General features: G+C 41.9%; 1 protein-coding gene across 11 annotated transcripts in view; it reads right to left on the reverse strand.

The window, feature by feature from the left end:
- Positions 1–17727, reverse strand: part of MELK (maternal embryonic leucine zipper kinase) — a 99069-nt gene that overhangs the window by 57136 nt on the left and 24206 nt on the right. For 10 of the 11 annotated variants that reach the window (XM_009244268.4, XM_054519699.2, XM_024252610.3 and 7 more), the window contains 3 exons: positions 17493–17561; positions 15297–15389; positions 8283–8381 (listed from right to left, as the gene is read on the reverse strand). In XM_009244268.4, coding sequence (XP_009242543.3) covers positions 8283–8381; positions 15297–15389; positions 17493–17561 — 261 coding nt within the window. Of the gene's footprint in view, positions 1–8282; positions 8382–10657; positions 10762–15296; positions 15390–17492; positions 17562–17727 lie in introns of those variants that run through there. The other variant, XM_063714148.1, reaches the window with a different exon arrangement.

The raw sequence follows: 17727 nt of genomic DNA on the forward strand, positions 1-17727 counted from the left end.
AAGAAAGAAAGAAAGAAAAAGATTGATGAATTTCACTAAATAAAAACTAAAAATTCCTGCAGAGCAAAAATAAGTCTTAAACATAACAATCAAAAACAGTGATACACTGTATTGGTGGGGGGATATGGAGAAACTGGCATTATTATGCTACTGTTGGTAGTTGCATAAACCAACAGGACTTTACTGGGAAGCAATTTGGCGATATCTATCAAAATTACTAATTCACATACCTTTGACCCAACAACTGTTCTAGAAATTTTCTTACAGATTTATTATATTCACAATGTACAAATGACTACTTGGAAATTACTTAAATGTCCATTAACCTAGGACTGGTTAAATAAATTATGGTACGTGCATACAATGCAATTCTATGCAATCATAAAAAGAATGAAGAGGCTCTGAAGTGGGTATGAAGTGTTATGATTTGCAAGACACACTGCTAAGGGAGGAAAACAAAGTGCAGAACAGTGTTTATGGTATGCTACCATCTGTGTAAAAAAAAAAAACAAAACTGGGAAGGGGGTAGCAGAAAGAGAAAATATATAAATATATAATTCCTTACATATGCAGGCTAATGTCTGAAAAAAAATACATAAAAATCTGATAAACGTGATAGCAATGATTGCCTCTAAGAAACAGGTTTTATGGCCAGGCTCACGCCTGTAATCCCAACACTTGGGAGGCTGAGGTAGGCTGATCACCTAAGGTCAGGAGTTTGAGACAAGCCTGTCCAACATGGTGAAACCCCATCTCTGCTAAAACTACAAAAATTAGCTAGGCGCGGTGATGGGAGCCTGTAATCCCAGCTACTCAGAAGGCTGAGGCAGGAGAATCGCTTGAACCTGGGAGGCAGAGGTTACAGTGAGCCGAGATCACACCACTGCACTCCAGCCTGGGTGACAAAGTAAGACTCTGCCTTAAAAAAAAAAAAAAAGTTTCACATGCTAGATACCTTTAATAATTTTCCAACTTTCTAGCTACTCAGGTTACTCTCCTCATCCAATCCATCCACAAATCATGTTAGCCACACCTTCAAAAGACATCCAGACTGTTCTACATTCTGACTGTGGCAATGGTTATATGAATCTATATATGTGTTAGAATTCATAGACCTGTATATACAAAGGGTCAATTTTACTGTATATACAAAGGGTCAATTTTACTTTACCCTTTGCACATACAGGTCTACTTTTACTTTTAATTTTGTTAATACAAAAATAATTTTTTAAAAAAGACATCCAGGCCAGAAGCAGTGGCTCACACCTGTAACCCCAGCACCTTGGGAGGCCGAGGGAGGTGAATCACCTGAGTCAGGAGTTCAAGACCAACCTGGCCAACATGGCAAAACCCCATCTCTACTAAAACTACAAAACTTAGCCACGCATGGTGGCAAGGACCTATAACCCTAGCTACTCAGGAGGCTGAGGCAGGATAATCACTTGAACCCAGGAGGCAGAGGTTGCAGTGAGCCAAGATCGCACCACTGCACTCCAGCCTGGGTGACAGGGCGAGACTGTCCCCAAAAAAAAAAAAAAAAAAAGACATCTAGTATCTACCCACCTTTTACCACCTCCACTGCCACCATCTCTTATCTGAATCATTACAATATCCTCCTGACCAGATGCCCTGGTTCTCTTCTTCACTTCCTACAGGCATCTCCACATAGCAGCCAATATGATCCTGTTAAAAACTAAACCAAATCATGTCCTCAAAAGCTTCCAATGGCTCCCCATTTCACGTAGAAAAAATGCCAAAGTCCTTATGAGAGCCTACCCAGCCCAAAGCAGCTTGACCACCTGTTCCCGAGGTTTCCTTTCCTACTGCCCTCCTCACTTACTAAACTCAGGCTGCACTGGCCCTCTCGCCCTCCCTTGACAACACCAGGCATGTTCCTACCTCCCAGTCTTTGCTCTAGCTGTTCCCTCTGCTGGAAATATTTTTCTCCTAGATATCCACTTGACACTCTCACATCCTTCAAGTCTCCTTACATCTCGCCTCCAAGAAGTTTATCCTGACCCCCTTATTTAATCATGCAACCTACTGGCCCTTTCCTCCACAACTACCCCATCTGTACTCCTGATTCCTCTTTATCCTACTTAATTTTTTTCTCTTTTCCAAAGTACATCTCATCTTTTAGTAAAATTTACTTATTATGCTTATTGTCTTTCTCTATATCCCCACCACTAGAAGATAAACTCCACGAGGACAGGGATCTTTCATCCGTTTTATTCACAGATACACCCCACACATCTAGAAAAGCGCCTGGCACATATTAGGTGTTTGGTAACTATTTTATCCTCCCTAAGGTGAAATGACATGGAATAAATGAGTAAATGAACAAACACATGAACACATAAACAAGTCGCTGTCTTTCTGATTAGAGAACATTTGAACAGAGACCTGAAAGAAGGGAGGGAACAAAGCATCTCTCCTGGAGAAAACCATTTCAGGTGAAAGGGTAAGTACAAATGCCCTGAGGCAGACACACCTTAGCGTGTTCCAGAAAAAGGGGAAAAAAGAAATGACAAGGAGGACAATGTGGGTGGCACAAGTGAGGCAGGGAGTAGACCACGAGGGCAGTGAGGTGATGGGAGGCCACATTACACGGGGGAAAACCCACAGCACACAGGGCAAACGCTGGCTTGTACTTGAGGAGAAAGAGGCCACTAGAGAGCTTCAAATGAAATGTTATGATCTATGTTAGTTAAATGTTATATGTTAGTTAAAAATCTTTCCATAAAGAAGGCACAGGTGGAGTTGAACTTCCAAGCACATTCTACAAAACATCCACAAAAAAATTGTTAAGCTCTCCCAAAGAAAAGTAAAAGAAAGAACACTCCCCAATGTAACTTTATGGGGCTAATACAAATCATGAAACCAAAACCAAACATACAAAGATAGTTGCCAAAAAAGTGCACATTAATTTTTGAGCCAATTTTAAGTCCTGGACAAAATACTGGCAAATCTCATTTAGAAATGCATGTAATCCCAGCCTCTTTGGGAGGCCAAGGCAGGAGGATCACTTGAGGTCAGGAGGTCAAGACCAGCCTGGCCAACATGGTGAAACCTCATCTCTACTAAACATACAAAATTAGCTGAGCTTGGTGGCACTCGCCTGTAATCCCAGCTACTTGGGAGGCTGAGGCAGGAGAATCGCTTGAACCCAGGAGGCAGAGCTTGCAGTGAGCCAAGATGGCGCCACTGCACTCCAGCCTGGGCAACAGAGCAAGGCTTTGTCTCAAAAATAATTGCCAGATGTGGTGGCTCATGCCTGTAATCCCAGCATTTTGGAAGGCCAAGGTGGTGGATCACTTGAGGTCAGGAGTTCAAGACCAGCTTGGCCAACATGGCAAAACCCCTTCTCTACTAAAACTACAAAAATTAGCCAGGCACGGTGGCGCATGATTGTAATCCCAGCTACTCAGGAGGCTGAGGCAAGAGAATTGCTTGAACTGAGGAGGCGGAGGTTGCAATGAGCAAAGATCGCGCCATTGCACTCCAGCCTGGGTGACAGAGTGAGACTCTGTCACAGAAAAAAACAAAACAAACAAACAAAAATAAAACAATAATAGCAGCTAGGTGCAGTGGCTCACACCTATAATCCCAGCACTTTGGGAGGCAGAGGCGGGCAGATCACAAGGTCAGGAGTTCAAGACCAGCCTGACCAATATGGTGAAACCCCGTCTCTACTAAAAATACAAAAATTGGCCAGGCATAGTGGTGCCCACCTGTAGTCTCAGCTACCTGGGAGGCCGAGGCAGAAGAATTGCTTGAACCCAGGAGGTGGAGGGTGCAGTGAGCCGAATCTAACCACTGCACTCTAGCCTGGGCGACAGAGCGAGACGCTGTCTCAAAAAAAAAAAATAATAGCTACATTTATTGAGCACCACTCTAAATGCTTTCCATGGATTAACTCATTTAATCTTCACAACAACCCTATGCTGTGTTATTTCATCCATTTTTACAGACAAAGAAACTAAGACACAGAGAGGCTAAATAATTTACCAAAGTCCACAGATAGTAGAGATTCTGAAGATTCTGAATTTCAAAAACATCAATGATATTCTGATTTAATTGCTCTGGGGGTGGAACCAATACTTTTTAAAGCACCCCAAGCGATTCTAATGCGCAACTAGGGTTAGGAAGAACTAAATCCATTAGCTAACTTCCCCCACCCTGAGAGAGAGTACATAGACATAGCCAAGGCAGGAAACATTTTAGTGAGGATTAAATATAAAACAAGCAACAAGGGTCAGAAAACATGATTTCCCAGGTGCTTTCCAACAGTGAAATTCTACCATTATCTGTTTCCACATAGTCTTTCTAGAAGTCTAGGAGGTGTAATATTCCGTGTTACACCAGCTAGCAGATTCAATTCTAGTTCACTTTGGAGAAATCTGTCAGCTTATTTCTTTGGGATGGAGTTCCCAAAACAAGAATAGGGTAAAATATCCTAGCAGCTTATAATACAAGTTGAGTATCCCTTACCCAAATGCTTGGGAACAGAAGTGTTTCAGATTTCAGGCTTTGGAATATGTGCATTATACGCTTACTGACTGAATATCCCAAATCTGAAAATCCAAAACCTGAAATGCTCCAGTAAGCATTTCCTTTGAGCATCATCTCAGCACTCAAAAAGTGTCAAATGTTGGAGCATTTCAAATTTTGGATTTTCAGATTAGGGATACTCAACCTATACTACAATACAATTATCCTCAGAATAAAAAACACAGTCCTACTTTACAGAAAAGAGTAGCAAAAAGAGGGAAGAATTCAAGAGGCCAACCTAATATTTTGTAGAAGTATAACTGGATAAATGTTACTGAGCTGCCCAAAGACCACTTCTGTTGACTGGAGCTAAAGCCACAAAAAGATCCTAACCCTACTCTCCCCCATATCCTGATGTTGATGCAGTCAGGTATGGCTCTATGGAGTCAGGAACTGCTGCGACAGTCGCATGCAGAAGCCAAAGCAACGAGTGCTACCCAGCAAAGATCAAGAAGGCTCAAGAAGGGACAGGAGGAAAACAAGCTGTCTTGGCTACAGCAGCAGGCTCTAGGAGGCCGGCCTCCAGCCCACTGCCTCATTTATCTCCCCTTCACAAGAAGAAGCCTGGACACACATGGGTCCCCAAGGCGGTGTTAATAGTTACCGCTCACACTGCTTCTCTTTGATCCTGCAGAATCAGAGCTCCTCAGTCTTCAAGGAGTTGGAACTATTGCAGTTCCATCTCTTCCCAAAGCTATTCTCTGAAGCTTGGGAATCAACTTTAAAGAATCTTCCAAGGTGGGATATAGGAAAAACTATAAGTCAAATAAAAGTTGAAGATTGAACTCAGTGTCCTTAGACTTGGTGTTCTATAGAGTGGGCAACAAGCCAACTGGGTCTACCACTTTCAACACTGTATGCTACTTCCTAGAAGTGAGAGTTGCTCTAGGTAGTCTCCTCATCTAATTGTTAGAGATCCAATGGTCCAGCTACAAAAAACTGCCCATTCCTCCCCACGTCTCTCCCACCTCTATGCCTTTGCTCATACTATCTGTACTATCAGGAATGCTCTTGCCCACATCCCTTTCTGAAACACTTCTACCCTTCTTTTAAAGACGTGCTCAAACCTCACTTCCTCTAAGATGCCCTCCCAGAGCCACCCCAACTCCTATATTAACTTCATTTACACTCTGTTATAATATGGCATTCCTCACTCTTTGCCGTTTTTAGATAGCTTATACCTGTTTCCAACAAGAAATCAGGCCCTGGTGGGCAATAAAGTTTCATAGGTCTTTTCTATGCCTTTCAGCATCTTATATAAAGCAGAAATTCAGGAAATATTTGTTAAACAGAATTGGATTCAGGAAGCATTCAGAAGGCCGGGCACAGTAGCTCACACCTGTAATCTCGGCACTTTGCAAGGCTGAGGTGGGAGGATCACTTGAGCACAGGAGTTTGAGACCAGCCTGGGTAACATAGGGAAGATCCTATCTCTACAAAAAAATTTTTTTAATTAGCCGGGTGTAGTGGTGCAGTGCCTGTGGTCCCAGCTAGTTGGGAGGTTGAGGTGAGAGGACCACTTGAGCCCAGGGTGTCAAGGCTACAGTGAGCCATGATCGCACTCCTGCACTTCAGGCTGGGTGACAGAGCAAGACCTTATCCCAAAAAAAGAAGAAGAAAGAGAGTGAAGCATTCGGAGAAGCTGCTCTGCTAGCCTGACCTCAGTTTGCTATGGAACACAAGATGTTCTTTCTTACTCTTTACATGTCTTCTTTTGTTAGTTTGCTTTGAAATATTAATTCTTTAAAATAATTTTCCTATTTTCCTTCCTATGATTTTTTTGATTTTTTAACCGAACATAATTCACATACCATAATATTCACCCTTTTAAAGTGTAGATTTTAGTATATTTACAAAGTTGTGTAATCATCACCTCTAATTCCAGAATGTTTTCATCATCCCAAAAAGAAAACCCATACTCACAGGCAGTCACTCTCCACCCCTAACCCCAAGCAACAACTTATCTACTCTCTGTCTCTGATATATAGGATTTTAACAAAGCTTACAGTAGGTGATCTCAATTGTGGTTTTATTGTACCCTGAAGCCAAAATTTTGTCTTCCAAAAAAAGAAAAGAGGAGGTTCCTATTTTATAAGTCAAAAGGAAAATGTGATTTGACACAGCATTCTGTTTTTATTTTGTTAAGCTTTTCATTGAGGAAGTATATGTACAGAAGTTTATATATTGGGCCGGGCGCGGTGCCTCATGCCTGTAATCCCAGCACTTTGGGAGGCCGAGGCAGGCGGATCACCTGAGGTCAGGAGTTCGAGACCAGCCTGACCAACATGGAGAAACACTGACTCTACTAAAAATACAAAAAATTAGCCGGGCGTGGTGGCACATGCTTGTAATCTCAGCTACTAGGGAGGCTGAGGCAGGAGAATCGCTTGAACCTGGGAAGCAGAGGTTGCGGTGAGCCAAGATCGCGCCATTGCACTCTAGCCTGGGCAACAAGAGCGAAACTCTGTCTCCAAAAACAAAAAAAGAAGTTTGTATATCATAAGAGTACACCTCAATGAGTTTTCAAAAACTGAATACTGTAGTCCCCCTTATCAGCAGGTAATACTTTCCAAAACACCCATGCATGCCAGAAACCACGGATAGTAATGAACCCTATATGTGCTATGTTTCTTTCTATATATATATATATATATATATATACACACACACACACACACAAGTTTGATAAAGTTTAATTTATACATTAGGCAGAATAAGAGATTAACAATAACATAATAAAATAGAATAATTATAACAATATACTGTTAAAAATGTTATGTGAATGTGCCTTTTTTTTTTTTTTTTTTTTAATTGAGACAGAGTCTTGCTCTGTCACCCAGGCTGGAGTGCAGTGGCATAATCTCGGCTCTGTAAGCTCCACCTCCTGGGTTCACCCCATTCTCCTGCCTCAGCCTCCCGAGTAGCTGGGACTACAGGCGCCCGCCACCATGCCCAGCTAATTTTTTGTATTTTTAGTAGAGACGGGGTTTCACCGCGTTAGTCAGGATGGTCTCGATCTCCTGACCTCGTGATCTGCCAGCCTCAGCCTCCCAAAGCGCTGGGATTACAGGCGTGAGACACCACGCCCGGCCTGAATGTGCCTCTTTCTCTCAAAATATCTTACCGTATTACATAAACTCACCAATTTTCAGACCGCAATTGACCATGGGCAACTAAGACCGCAGAAAGCAAAACCGCTGACAAGGGGGAACTACTGTATACAAGTGTAGCCAACTCCCAGATTAAGAAACAGAACAGAGGCCGGGCGCGGTGGCTCACGCCTGTAATCCCAGCACTTTGAGAGGCCGAGGCGGGAGGATCACGAGGTTAGGAAATTGAGACCATCCTGGCTAACACCGTGAAACCTCATCTCTACCAAAAATGCAAACAAAATTAGCTGGGCGTGGTGGCGGCCGGCGCCTGTAGTCCCAGCTAATCGGGAGGCTGAGGCAGGAGAATGGCGTGAACCCGACAGGCGGAGCTTGCAGTGAGCCGAGATCGCGCCACTGCACTCCAGCCTGGGCAACAGAGCGAGACTCCGTCTCAAAAAAAAAAAAAGAGAAACAGAACAGAAGCCCACTCCTTAACCACTCCCAAAGAATAACTATGATTTTGACTTCTAATAGCAGAGAATAACTTTTTTGCCTGTTTTTGTATATTTATGAATGAAAGCATATACTATTCAGTATAGAAAAGTTCTACATTGAAATTCTATGCTTTGTAATACTCACCATAATCTTCTTATATAAAGCCATTACATTATCATCATCAAATGGTAGAAATCCACACATAAGAACATATAACAGTACGCCCATGCTCCAAACATCTGCCTGAAAGAAAGAGGGAAAAAGAAAAATTACTGAAACAAAAATTCAAACATATTTCAGAATGGTAGGACTCTTGATACAATCACAGAGTTGTAACAAAGCTAAAAAAGAACTCAGATATCAACCACTTCAACCTGCTTATTCTATAGTCAGAGAATCTGAAGCTAAGGAGGCTTGTCTAAAGTCACCCAGTCAATTGGAGGCCACCCAGGAAGGCCTCCTAACTTCCAATTTAACGCACTCTCCTCCAGCTGGACTCTAACACTTAAAAGAAAATAATTTCCAGTAGGCTGGGCTGGGTTGGACATGATAAGAAGATGAGACAATTCTACAGTGCTACTGAAGGTTTAGGTTACATATAAAGATTATGTAAACAGGCATGAGGATGTCTTAAAATTTACTGATAATCAGCAAGTATGACTAAGCTGTACTATAAAATTCTATGTAGAGAACTTTAATAAAGTTCAATGATTGACTTTTCAAATGTAGAAGTGGCTGGGCCTGGTGGCTTATGCCTGTAATCCCAGCACTTTGGGAGGCCAAGACAGGCGGATCACCTGAAGTCAGGAGTTCGAGACTAGCCTGGCCAACATGGTGAAACCCTGTCTCTCCTAAAACTACAAAAATTAGCCAGGCATGATGGCACATGCCCATAGTCCCAGCTACTCGGGAGGCTGAGGCAGGAGACTCGCTTGAATCCAAGAGGCAGAGGTTGCAGTGAGCCAAGATCACGCCACTGTACTCCAGCCTGGGTGACACAGTGAAACTCCATCTAAAAATATATATATGTATATAGAGAGACTAGAAATTAGCCTACCAGCACAAATAGTCCTACAAATCTCAAATACATATGTATATATACACATATATATATGGGGGGGGGGGGGGAGAGAGAGAGAGAGAGAGAGAGAGACACTAGAAATTAGCCTACCAGCACAAATAGTCCTACAAATCTCAAAATCCCAGAAAAAAGCTTAACCTTTATATGTGATATCCATGTGTCCCATGAGTCCTAAGCAGTAACGATTTATTCAAGCAGTATTTGGCCTTAGTCAGTAATGATGCCACCATTAGCTGAGGAGAAGTCGCAGCTCTTACTCTCATTTGAGCCTTAGGAAATTTTTTTTTTTTTGGAGACAGGGTCTCACTCTGTTGCCTAGGCTGGAGTGCAGTGGCACAATCTCAGCTCACTGCAACATTTGCCTCCCAGGCTTAGGAAAGTTTTAAGAGGAAAAAAAGAAAAAGAGGAAAGAAGGAAAGGAAGGAAGAAAACAAAGAAAGAGAAAACAGTTAAAATAACTTGAGCAGCATCACATATCTGGGTAGTACTTAAACTAGATAAGCCAAATCTAACCCCTAGTCCTGTCTACCAAATCATATCAAATTATTAGGACTCTACTATGATGTCTCAAGTGAACAATTTGCCTTGAAGCAAACACCTGATTACTCTTCCAAGTTGCAGGAGGTCAGAAATTGACCATTTATGCCTCAGAGATGTCAAATATTTAATCTATAAATTGAGACATGATGGCATGACACTCATTCATGGTATTAAATTCAAAGCAGATCGGGTGCAGTGGCTCACGCCTATAATCCCAGCACTTTGGGAGGCCAAAACGGGCCTCCTCCCACCTGAGGTCAGGAGTTCAAGACCAGCCTGGTCAACATGGTGAAACCCCGTCTCTACTAAAAGTACAAAATTTGGCCGGCTGTGGTAGTGGACACCTGTGATACCAGCTACACGGGAGGCTAAGGCAGGAGAATCACTTGAACCTGGGAGGTAGAGGTTGAAGCGAGCTGAGATCACACCATGGCACTCCAGCCCGGGCAACAGAGCGAGACTCCGTCTCAAAAAAAATTCAAAGCAAAGAGGTTGCACAGGTAAGAGTGAACTACATGGTGGCTCATGCCTGTAATCCACACTTTGGGAGGCGAGGTAGGCAGATCACCTGAAGTAGGGAGTTCAAGACCAGCAGGGCCAACATGGTGAAACCCTGTCTCTACTAAAAAGATAAAAAAATTAGCCGGGTGTGGTGGTGCATGTCTGTAATTCCAGCTACTCAGGAGGCCACTGCACTCCAGCCTGGGGGACAAGAGCAAGACTTCGTCTCAAAAAACAAAAAAAAAGTCCAGGAGCGGTGGCTCACGCCCGTAATCCTAACACTTTGGGAAGCCAAGGCGGGCGGATCACCTGAGGTTGGGAGTTCCAGACCAGCCTGACCAACATGGAGAAACCCCGTCTCTACTAAAAATACAAAATTTGCCAGGCGGGGTGGTACATGCCTGTAATTCCAGCAATTCGGGAGGCTGAGGCAGGAGAATCGCTTGAACTCAGGAGGTGGAGGTTGCAGTGAGCCAAGATCACACCATTGCACTCCAGCCTGGGCAACAAGAGCGAAACTCCATCTCAAAAAACAAACAAACAAACAAACAAACACACAAGAAGTCAACAGAAAGATTATGTCTAGGATTAAACTTAAAGAGGAATAAAATGATAATAACATCCCCATAGTGCTACCAACACTTATTAGAGAAAAGAAAGCAGAAAAAGTATTTTTCAATTAAAGTACCTTTACTTCACTGTTTTGAATTGAATATGAGAATAAATTAACTAAAATCATAAACCAAAGAAAATGCAAGTAAATCCATAAACTACCAGTTGACATGAAAAAATAACTGGCTCCCAGCACTTTGGGAGGCCAAGGTGGGAGGATCACTTGAGCCCAGGAGTTCAAGACCGGCCCCAGAAACACAGCAAGACCCTATCTCTACAAAGAAACTTAAAAAATTAGCCGGGTGTGGTAGTGCACACCTGTAGTCCTAGCTACTTGGGAGGCTGAGGTGGGAGGACTGCTTGAGTCTAGGAGGTAAAGGCTACTGTGAACCAGTCATGCCACTGCACTCCAGCCTGGGAGACAGAGTGAGACTCTGTCTCAAAAAAAAAAAAAAAAAAGATAATAAAATAATTGGGAGGAAGAGAGAACTGAAACCATTTCCCATGAAAAATTACTGAAGAAATTAGAGATATTTACAATGGAACATGTCCTTAAAGCATAATCAGGACCGTGAACATCAGAATCAACTATTTTATTAGTATTTTAAATGAAGATTCTTAAAGCCCCATCTCAGAAAACGAAACCAAAATCTCTGAGAGAGTTACCACCCTGAGCTCTGCATCATTTAGTAAGTATCTCAAATGACTCCTCAGTCCACTATCCTTTAGACACTCTGAGGATAGGAAATTGAACTAACATGGACAAGAAAACAATTTAAAATTACATAGGAAAAACCCAGATACACTCAAATCAGCAGATTCTCATCACCTCTAGGAATCTTGTGAGATCAGGCATACGATTATCACTCCTTCTGGGAAACTAAATGGAATAGTGGAAACAGTACCTCACTTCACTCAAATCTCACTCAGTCACCAGCTGTGTGACCCTCCAAAGGCACCAAATTTCTGAGCCTCAGTTTCTTCATCTTCTTTATCTTATGGGATAAGGTAACAGTATTCACTTAAAAGGATGTCTGTGGCCAGGCGTGGTGGCTCATGCCTGTAATCCCAACTCTTTGGGAGGCCAAGGCAGATGGATCACCTTGGGTCGGGAGTTCGAGACCAGCCTGACCAACATGGAGAAACCCCGTCTCTACTAAAAATACAAAATTAGCCAGGCATGGTGGCACATGCCTGTAATCCCAGCTACTAGGGAGGCTGAGGCAGGAGAATCGCTTGAACCCGGGAGGCTGAGGTTGCGATGAGCCAAGATCATGCCATTGCACTCCAGCCTGTTCAACAAGAGTGAAACTCTGTCTCAAAAAAAAAAAAAAAAAAGTCTGTAGAGCTTAATTGAAAATTATTAAAGGTATCCAGCATGTGAAACTCTTTTTTTTTTTTTTTGAGACAGTCTTGCTCTGTCACCCAGGCTGGAGTGCAATGGTATGATCTCGGCTCACTGCAACCTCTGCCTCCCAGGTTCAAGCGATTCTCCTGCCTCAACCCCCGAGTAGCTGGGATTACAGATGCGCATCACCATGCCTGGCTAATTTTTATATTTTTAATAGAGACAGGGATTCACCATGTTGGCCAGGCTGGTCTCAAACTCCTAACCTCATGATCCGCCCACCTCAGTCTCCCAAAGTGCTGGGATTACAGGCATGAGCCACCACGCCCAGCCCATGTGAAACTCCTGTACACTGTTGGTGGAAATGTAAGATGGTACACTCACTATGGAAAACAGTATGGAGATTCCACAAAATATTAAAAACAGAATTACAATATGATCCAGCAACTCCGCTTCTGAATATATACCCAAAAGAATTGAAAGCAGGATCTGAAAGAGATACTTGTATACTCATATTCCTATCAACATTACTCACAGGAGCCAAAAGGTGGAAGCAATTTAAGTATCTACCAATGGATGAATGCATAAACGAAATGTGGTATATACACACAATGGAATATTATTCAGCCTTATAAAGAAAGGAAATTCTGACACATGCTACAACACGAATGAACCTTGAGGACATTATGCTAAGTGAAACAAGCCAGTCACAAAAAGAGAAACATTTTATGATTCCATTTACATGAGGTTCCTAGATTAGTCAAATTCACAGAGACAGAAAGCAGAAGGGTAGTTGCCAGGGGAATAGGGTAGGCAGAAATGAAGAATTGTTTAACAGGTATAAAGTTTCAGTTTTGCAAAATTAAAAGAGCTCTGGAGATCGGTTGCACAACAATGTGGTTATATTTCAGTACTACTAAACTATACATTTTAAAACAGTTAAGATGGTAAATTTTATCTTATTAGTATCTTAGCACGATTAAAAATAAAAAGTATCCAGCATGATTCCAGGACTATGATAAATGTTCAGAAAACATTTGGTCCCTTTCCTATAATGCACTAAGAAGGCTACAACATCATTTCTGTGGTATTTCTGCCAAAAATACATAACCTGAATCTAATCATAAGGAAACATCAAATAAATTCAAATTGATGTACATTCTACTAAATAACCGGCTTCCTCAAAAATGCTGAGATCAAAAAAAAATAAAGAAAGCCTAAAGAAGTCTTCCAGATTAAAAGGGACTAAAGAGACACAATAACTAGATGCAATAACTAAATGCATCCTGCACCATATCCTAGACTGGGGGGAAAATAAAACTATAAAGGACATTATTGGTACAATTAATACCATTTGAATATGAATTATGAATTCAATAAATTGTATCAATGTTAAATTTTGATACTAAAGTGTGGTTATAAAAGAAAAGGTCTTTGCTTTTAGGAAAAATATATATAGAAGTATTGAGTAATAAAAGGATATGATGTTTCTAGCTAACTCTCAAATGATTCAAAAAAAATAATATGCATATATACAGAGAATGATAAAGCAAATAAGGAAAAATGTAAATAACTGTGAATTTGAGTAAAAGATATACCAAAGTTCCTCATTCTATTCTTGCACTATCTTGTAAGTTAGAGATTATATCAAAATAAAAAGTCACCAAAAATAGTTCCCATCTTCTCATGTTATGAAGTAACCTGGTATTCCCAAAGTTCCTTACACTAGTTCCAAAAGATGCTCTCCATCAAAAGTGGATCCCATAGGCAAATAAAATCCGGACCAGCTGCTATCTGTGATGTTCCTTTCCTGAAGGATCACACTGTACAAGAGCACATTAAAGATTTGGAGGCTGGAGCTGGGCACGGTGGCTCACTCCTGTAATCCCAGCACTTTGGGAGGCCGAGGTGGGCAGATCACGACGTCAGCAGATCGAGACCATCCTGGCTAACACGATGAAACCCCATCTCTACTAAAAATACAAAAAAAAGTAGCCAGGCATGGTGGCGGGTGCCTGTAGTCCCAGCTACACGGACGGCTGAGGCAGAAGAATGGCGTGAACCCAGGAGGCAGAGCTTGTAGTGAGCCGAGATTGTGCCACTGCACTCCAGCCTGGGCAACAGAGTGAGACTCCATCTCCAAAAAAAAAAAAAAAAAGATTTGGAGGCTGGGCACAGTGGCTCATGCCTATAATTGGGAGGCCGAGGTGGGTGAATCATTTGAGGTCAGGAGTTTGAGACCAGCCTGGCCAACATGGTGAAACCCGTCTCTACTAAAAATACAAAAATTAGCCAAACGTGATGGCAGTTGCCTGTAATCCCAGCTACCTGGGAGGCTGAAGAAAGAGAATTGCTTGAACCCAGCAGGCGGAGGTTGCAGTGAGCCAAGATCGCGCCACTGCACTCCAGCCTGGGTGACAGAGCGAGACTCCGTCTCGAAAAAAAAAACAAAACAAAACAAAAAAAGATTTGGACATGTCCTGAAATAGGAAACCTGTTTAACTGAGCACTTCCTGAGCTTTTCACAACTAAAGTGTTTTTTTAATCTTATGACACTCACATCAGCAAAACTAGTACTCCAGAGAATGGCAGGAGCTGACTAATTTGATAATTTGAGATACAGCAAATATAAATCAGGCAAAGCCCAGTCCTTCTCAGCCTGGACTCCTACACAGGGCTGCTGGCCTTGGAGAGTCAGCTCTGGATGGGCGAAGCACAGGTTTTCTCTGTGCTAACCAGCATCTCTGAAACTGAGCCTGGAACCTTGGTCTTTTGTTCTATCCAGCTAGACTAACAAGTCCAAACTATGGCACTATTTAATACAAAAGCAGCCACAACAAGGACACCAGAAATATCCCTGCTTCATAAGTATATTATATGTTACTATATTTATTGCAAGTTATTAATTTCATTTATAAGTAATCATGTCTCACTCTCCAAATAGACTGAACTCTTTGATTAACAAGATTATTTCTTACTTCATCATTATACCCCCAATGCACAGTGCCTGACTCACTACAGGTGACCAATATAAATGTCTGTTGATTATATAATGAATTAATCAATGAATAATTACCTCTGATCCAAGATATGATTTGCCTTGTATTAATTCAGGTGCTGCATAAGCCAGACTCCCACAGCATGTCTGTAGATGGTAATCCTTGTTACCCTGCCAATAAGATAAAAATGAAACTTATTAATTACAACCCTTAAGAGAATTAAACCTTGATAAACATTCTTTTTTTTTTCTGAGACGGAGTCTCACTCTGTCACACAGGCTGGAGTGCAATGGCGCAATCTCGGCTCACTGCAACCTCTGCCTCCTGGGTTCAAGTGATTCTCCTGCCTCAGCCTCCAGAGTAGCTGGGATTACAGGCATGCAGTGTGCCACCACGCCCAACTAATTTTTGTATTTTTGGTATAGACGGAGTTTTGCCATGTTGGCCAGGCTAGTCTTGAACTCCAGACTTCAGGTGATCCACCTGCCTCGGCCTCCCAAAGTGCTGGGATGACAGGCAATGAGCCACCACGCCTGGCTGATAAAAATTATTTGAGCACAAGCAAAGAGAAGCTAGATGAAAAACCACCCCACATAATAAAGGATTTCTGCAGCCAACACAATACTCTGTATACACGTGTGCATGCACGTGTGGTCTCTGCTTCTCCGGATTCCCAACACCACTACAACCTGGCATGAACAAATCCTTTCCCCTTAGCTCAGTCAAATCAGGTTCATACTTCCCTAAATACCCACATACATAAATAAGCCTAGCATATATCCAAGCATCCACGTCTTTCCATCCCCAAGTATCCCAGGGGGGAAAAATTTATTTACTGGACCTTATCTCCAGTATGAAATCTTTACAAATACAAAAGAGCTCTATTTTCTTAAAGGGAAAAAAGCAATATGTTACATAAAACAGTGCCTTGAAAGTCTGTTTTCTAGATGCAGTTATAAGACAAATCACTCCCTTAGCTTCCAGATCTGTTAAAATGAGTAATCTGCTCATCCTCCTCTGCCCTCTCACGGAAATACCAAGACATAATGAAAACAAAGCTACAGTCCAACAGCTGTATAGAGTTCCTACAGCTGGCAAAGGATTTGTGAATTGTGAGATGTCATTTACAACTGAAACAACATGCCCAGGAGTGCGCTCCTCGGAAGAAGGCTGAGGCAATCCTCTCCCAGGCAACCCCACTTTCCTTAGATGGTGTCTGTGTGGGTAATCCATGGCAGCCATAAATGAAGGCTCACAGGGTCTGTCACAAACCTTCTCCACTGCCTCCCATGGAGAACAACTTAAACCAGTTTATCTGTTCAAAGTATGTTTTCTCTTTATATGTCTGTCAATCAAAAAAAAAAAAAAAAAAAAAAACCTGCCTTCCAGCATTTGGTTCCCAGAAAAAAGACTCCACTGATAGTTTCTGAAGAGCCAAGGGAAGGAGAGAAAAATCAGAAAGAATCAGACATTCTGCCAAAGGGGCAAAATCTGCTTCCCTCTGCACCTAGCTAATTCTGATCGGGGCAGGAAACAGTCATGGGATTACAAAAGCCTGAGACAAGTCTGCAATTTCAACATTCTTAATGAGTGTAGACAGCTCATTTTAGAGACTGTGAGTACCATGATTAGAGAACTCCAGAGGAAGCCTCCAACAGGCAGCCACACAGGAGATCTGCTGCAGACAGCAGAGCCAGAAAGTTCAAAGTCACCTCAAAGAGAAGTTATGCTGGAGAACACCAATACGTAACCATGGAATGCAAATTAAGGAAATATATAACAGTTATAAATTTAGAAGTGCATATGGGCTTTTTCCTTCTTTTAAAAGGAAAGCGGATTGTTTCTCAAAATGTAACTAATTGTTAGTTATAGAACCATTTGGTTAACAGATTTGCACTAAATTCTCAACTTTTATCTAAACAAACAAAGGCATCATCTAGTGGCAATATACTCAAACTGCAAGCACTGGTCAAGTCAGCATTTTTGCTGTAATAGCCTCAAATCACTTCTGCACTGCAAATTCTCACAGCATACCCATGGAGTCTTCAGCAGGACCAATCCTAGAACTAGGGCAGTGACTCTCAATCTTGATTGCATGTTATGATCATCTAGAGAACTTACAAAAATTACCCATACCAGGGATGAAATTTAACATTCTTCTCAATGGATGCAACCAAGCTCAATAAAGACTAAGAGGAAGTCGGGACGAAATCATACACTAAGAAATGAATGCATTTACAAAGAACATAGATGCATCTTATTTCTGCACTTACCTTGGGTTTTGCACAGAGACCAAAGTCAATCAGCTTTAATTTACGATATTCATCAAACAGCAAATTTTCCTGGGAAAACAAAGATATTTTGATAACTGCATACTGACTTCCTTATATCACATCCCACCTCTAGCCATTTCTAAAAATGATTTAAGGCCGGGTTTGGCAGCTCATGCCTGTAATCCCAGCACTCTGAAGGCAGATGGGAGAGGATTATTTGAGCCCAGGTGTTCAA

Source organism: Pongo abelii, chromosome 13 (assembly GCF_028885655.2).
Source record: "Pongo abelii isolate AG06213 chromosome 13, NHGRI_mPonAbe1-v2.0_pri, whole genome shotgun sequence".
NCBI classification, from domain to species: domain Eukaryota; kingdom Metazoa; phylum Chordata; class Mammalia; order Primates; family Hominidae; genus Pongo; species Pongo abelii.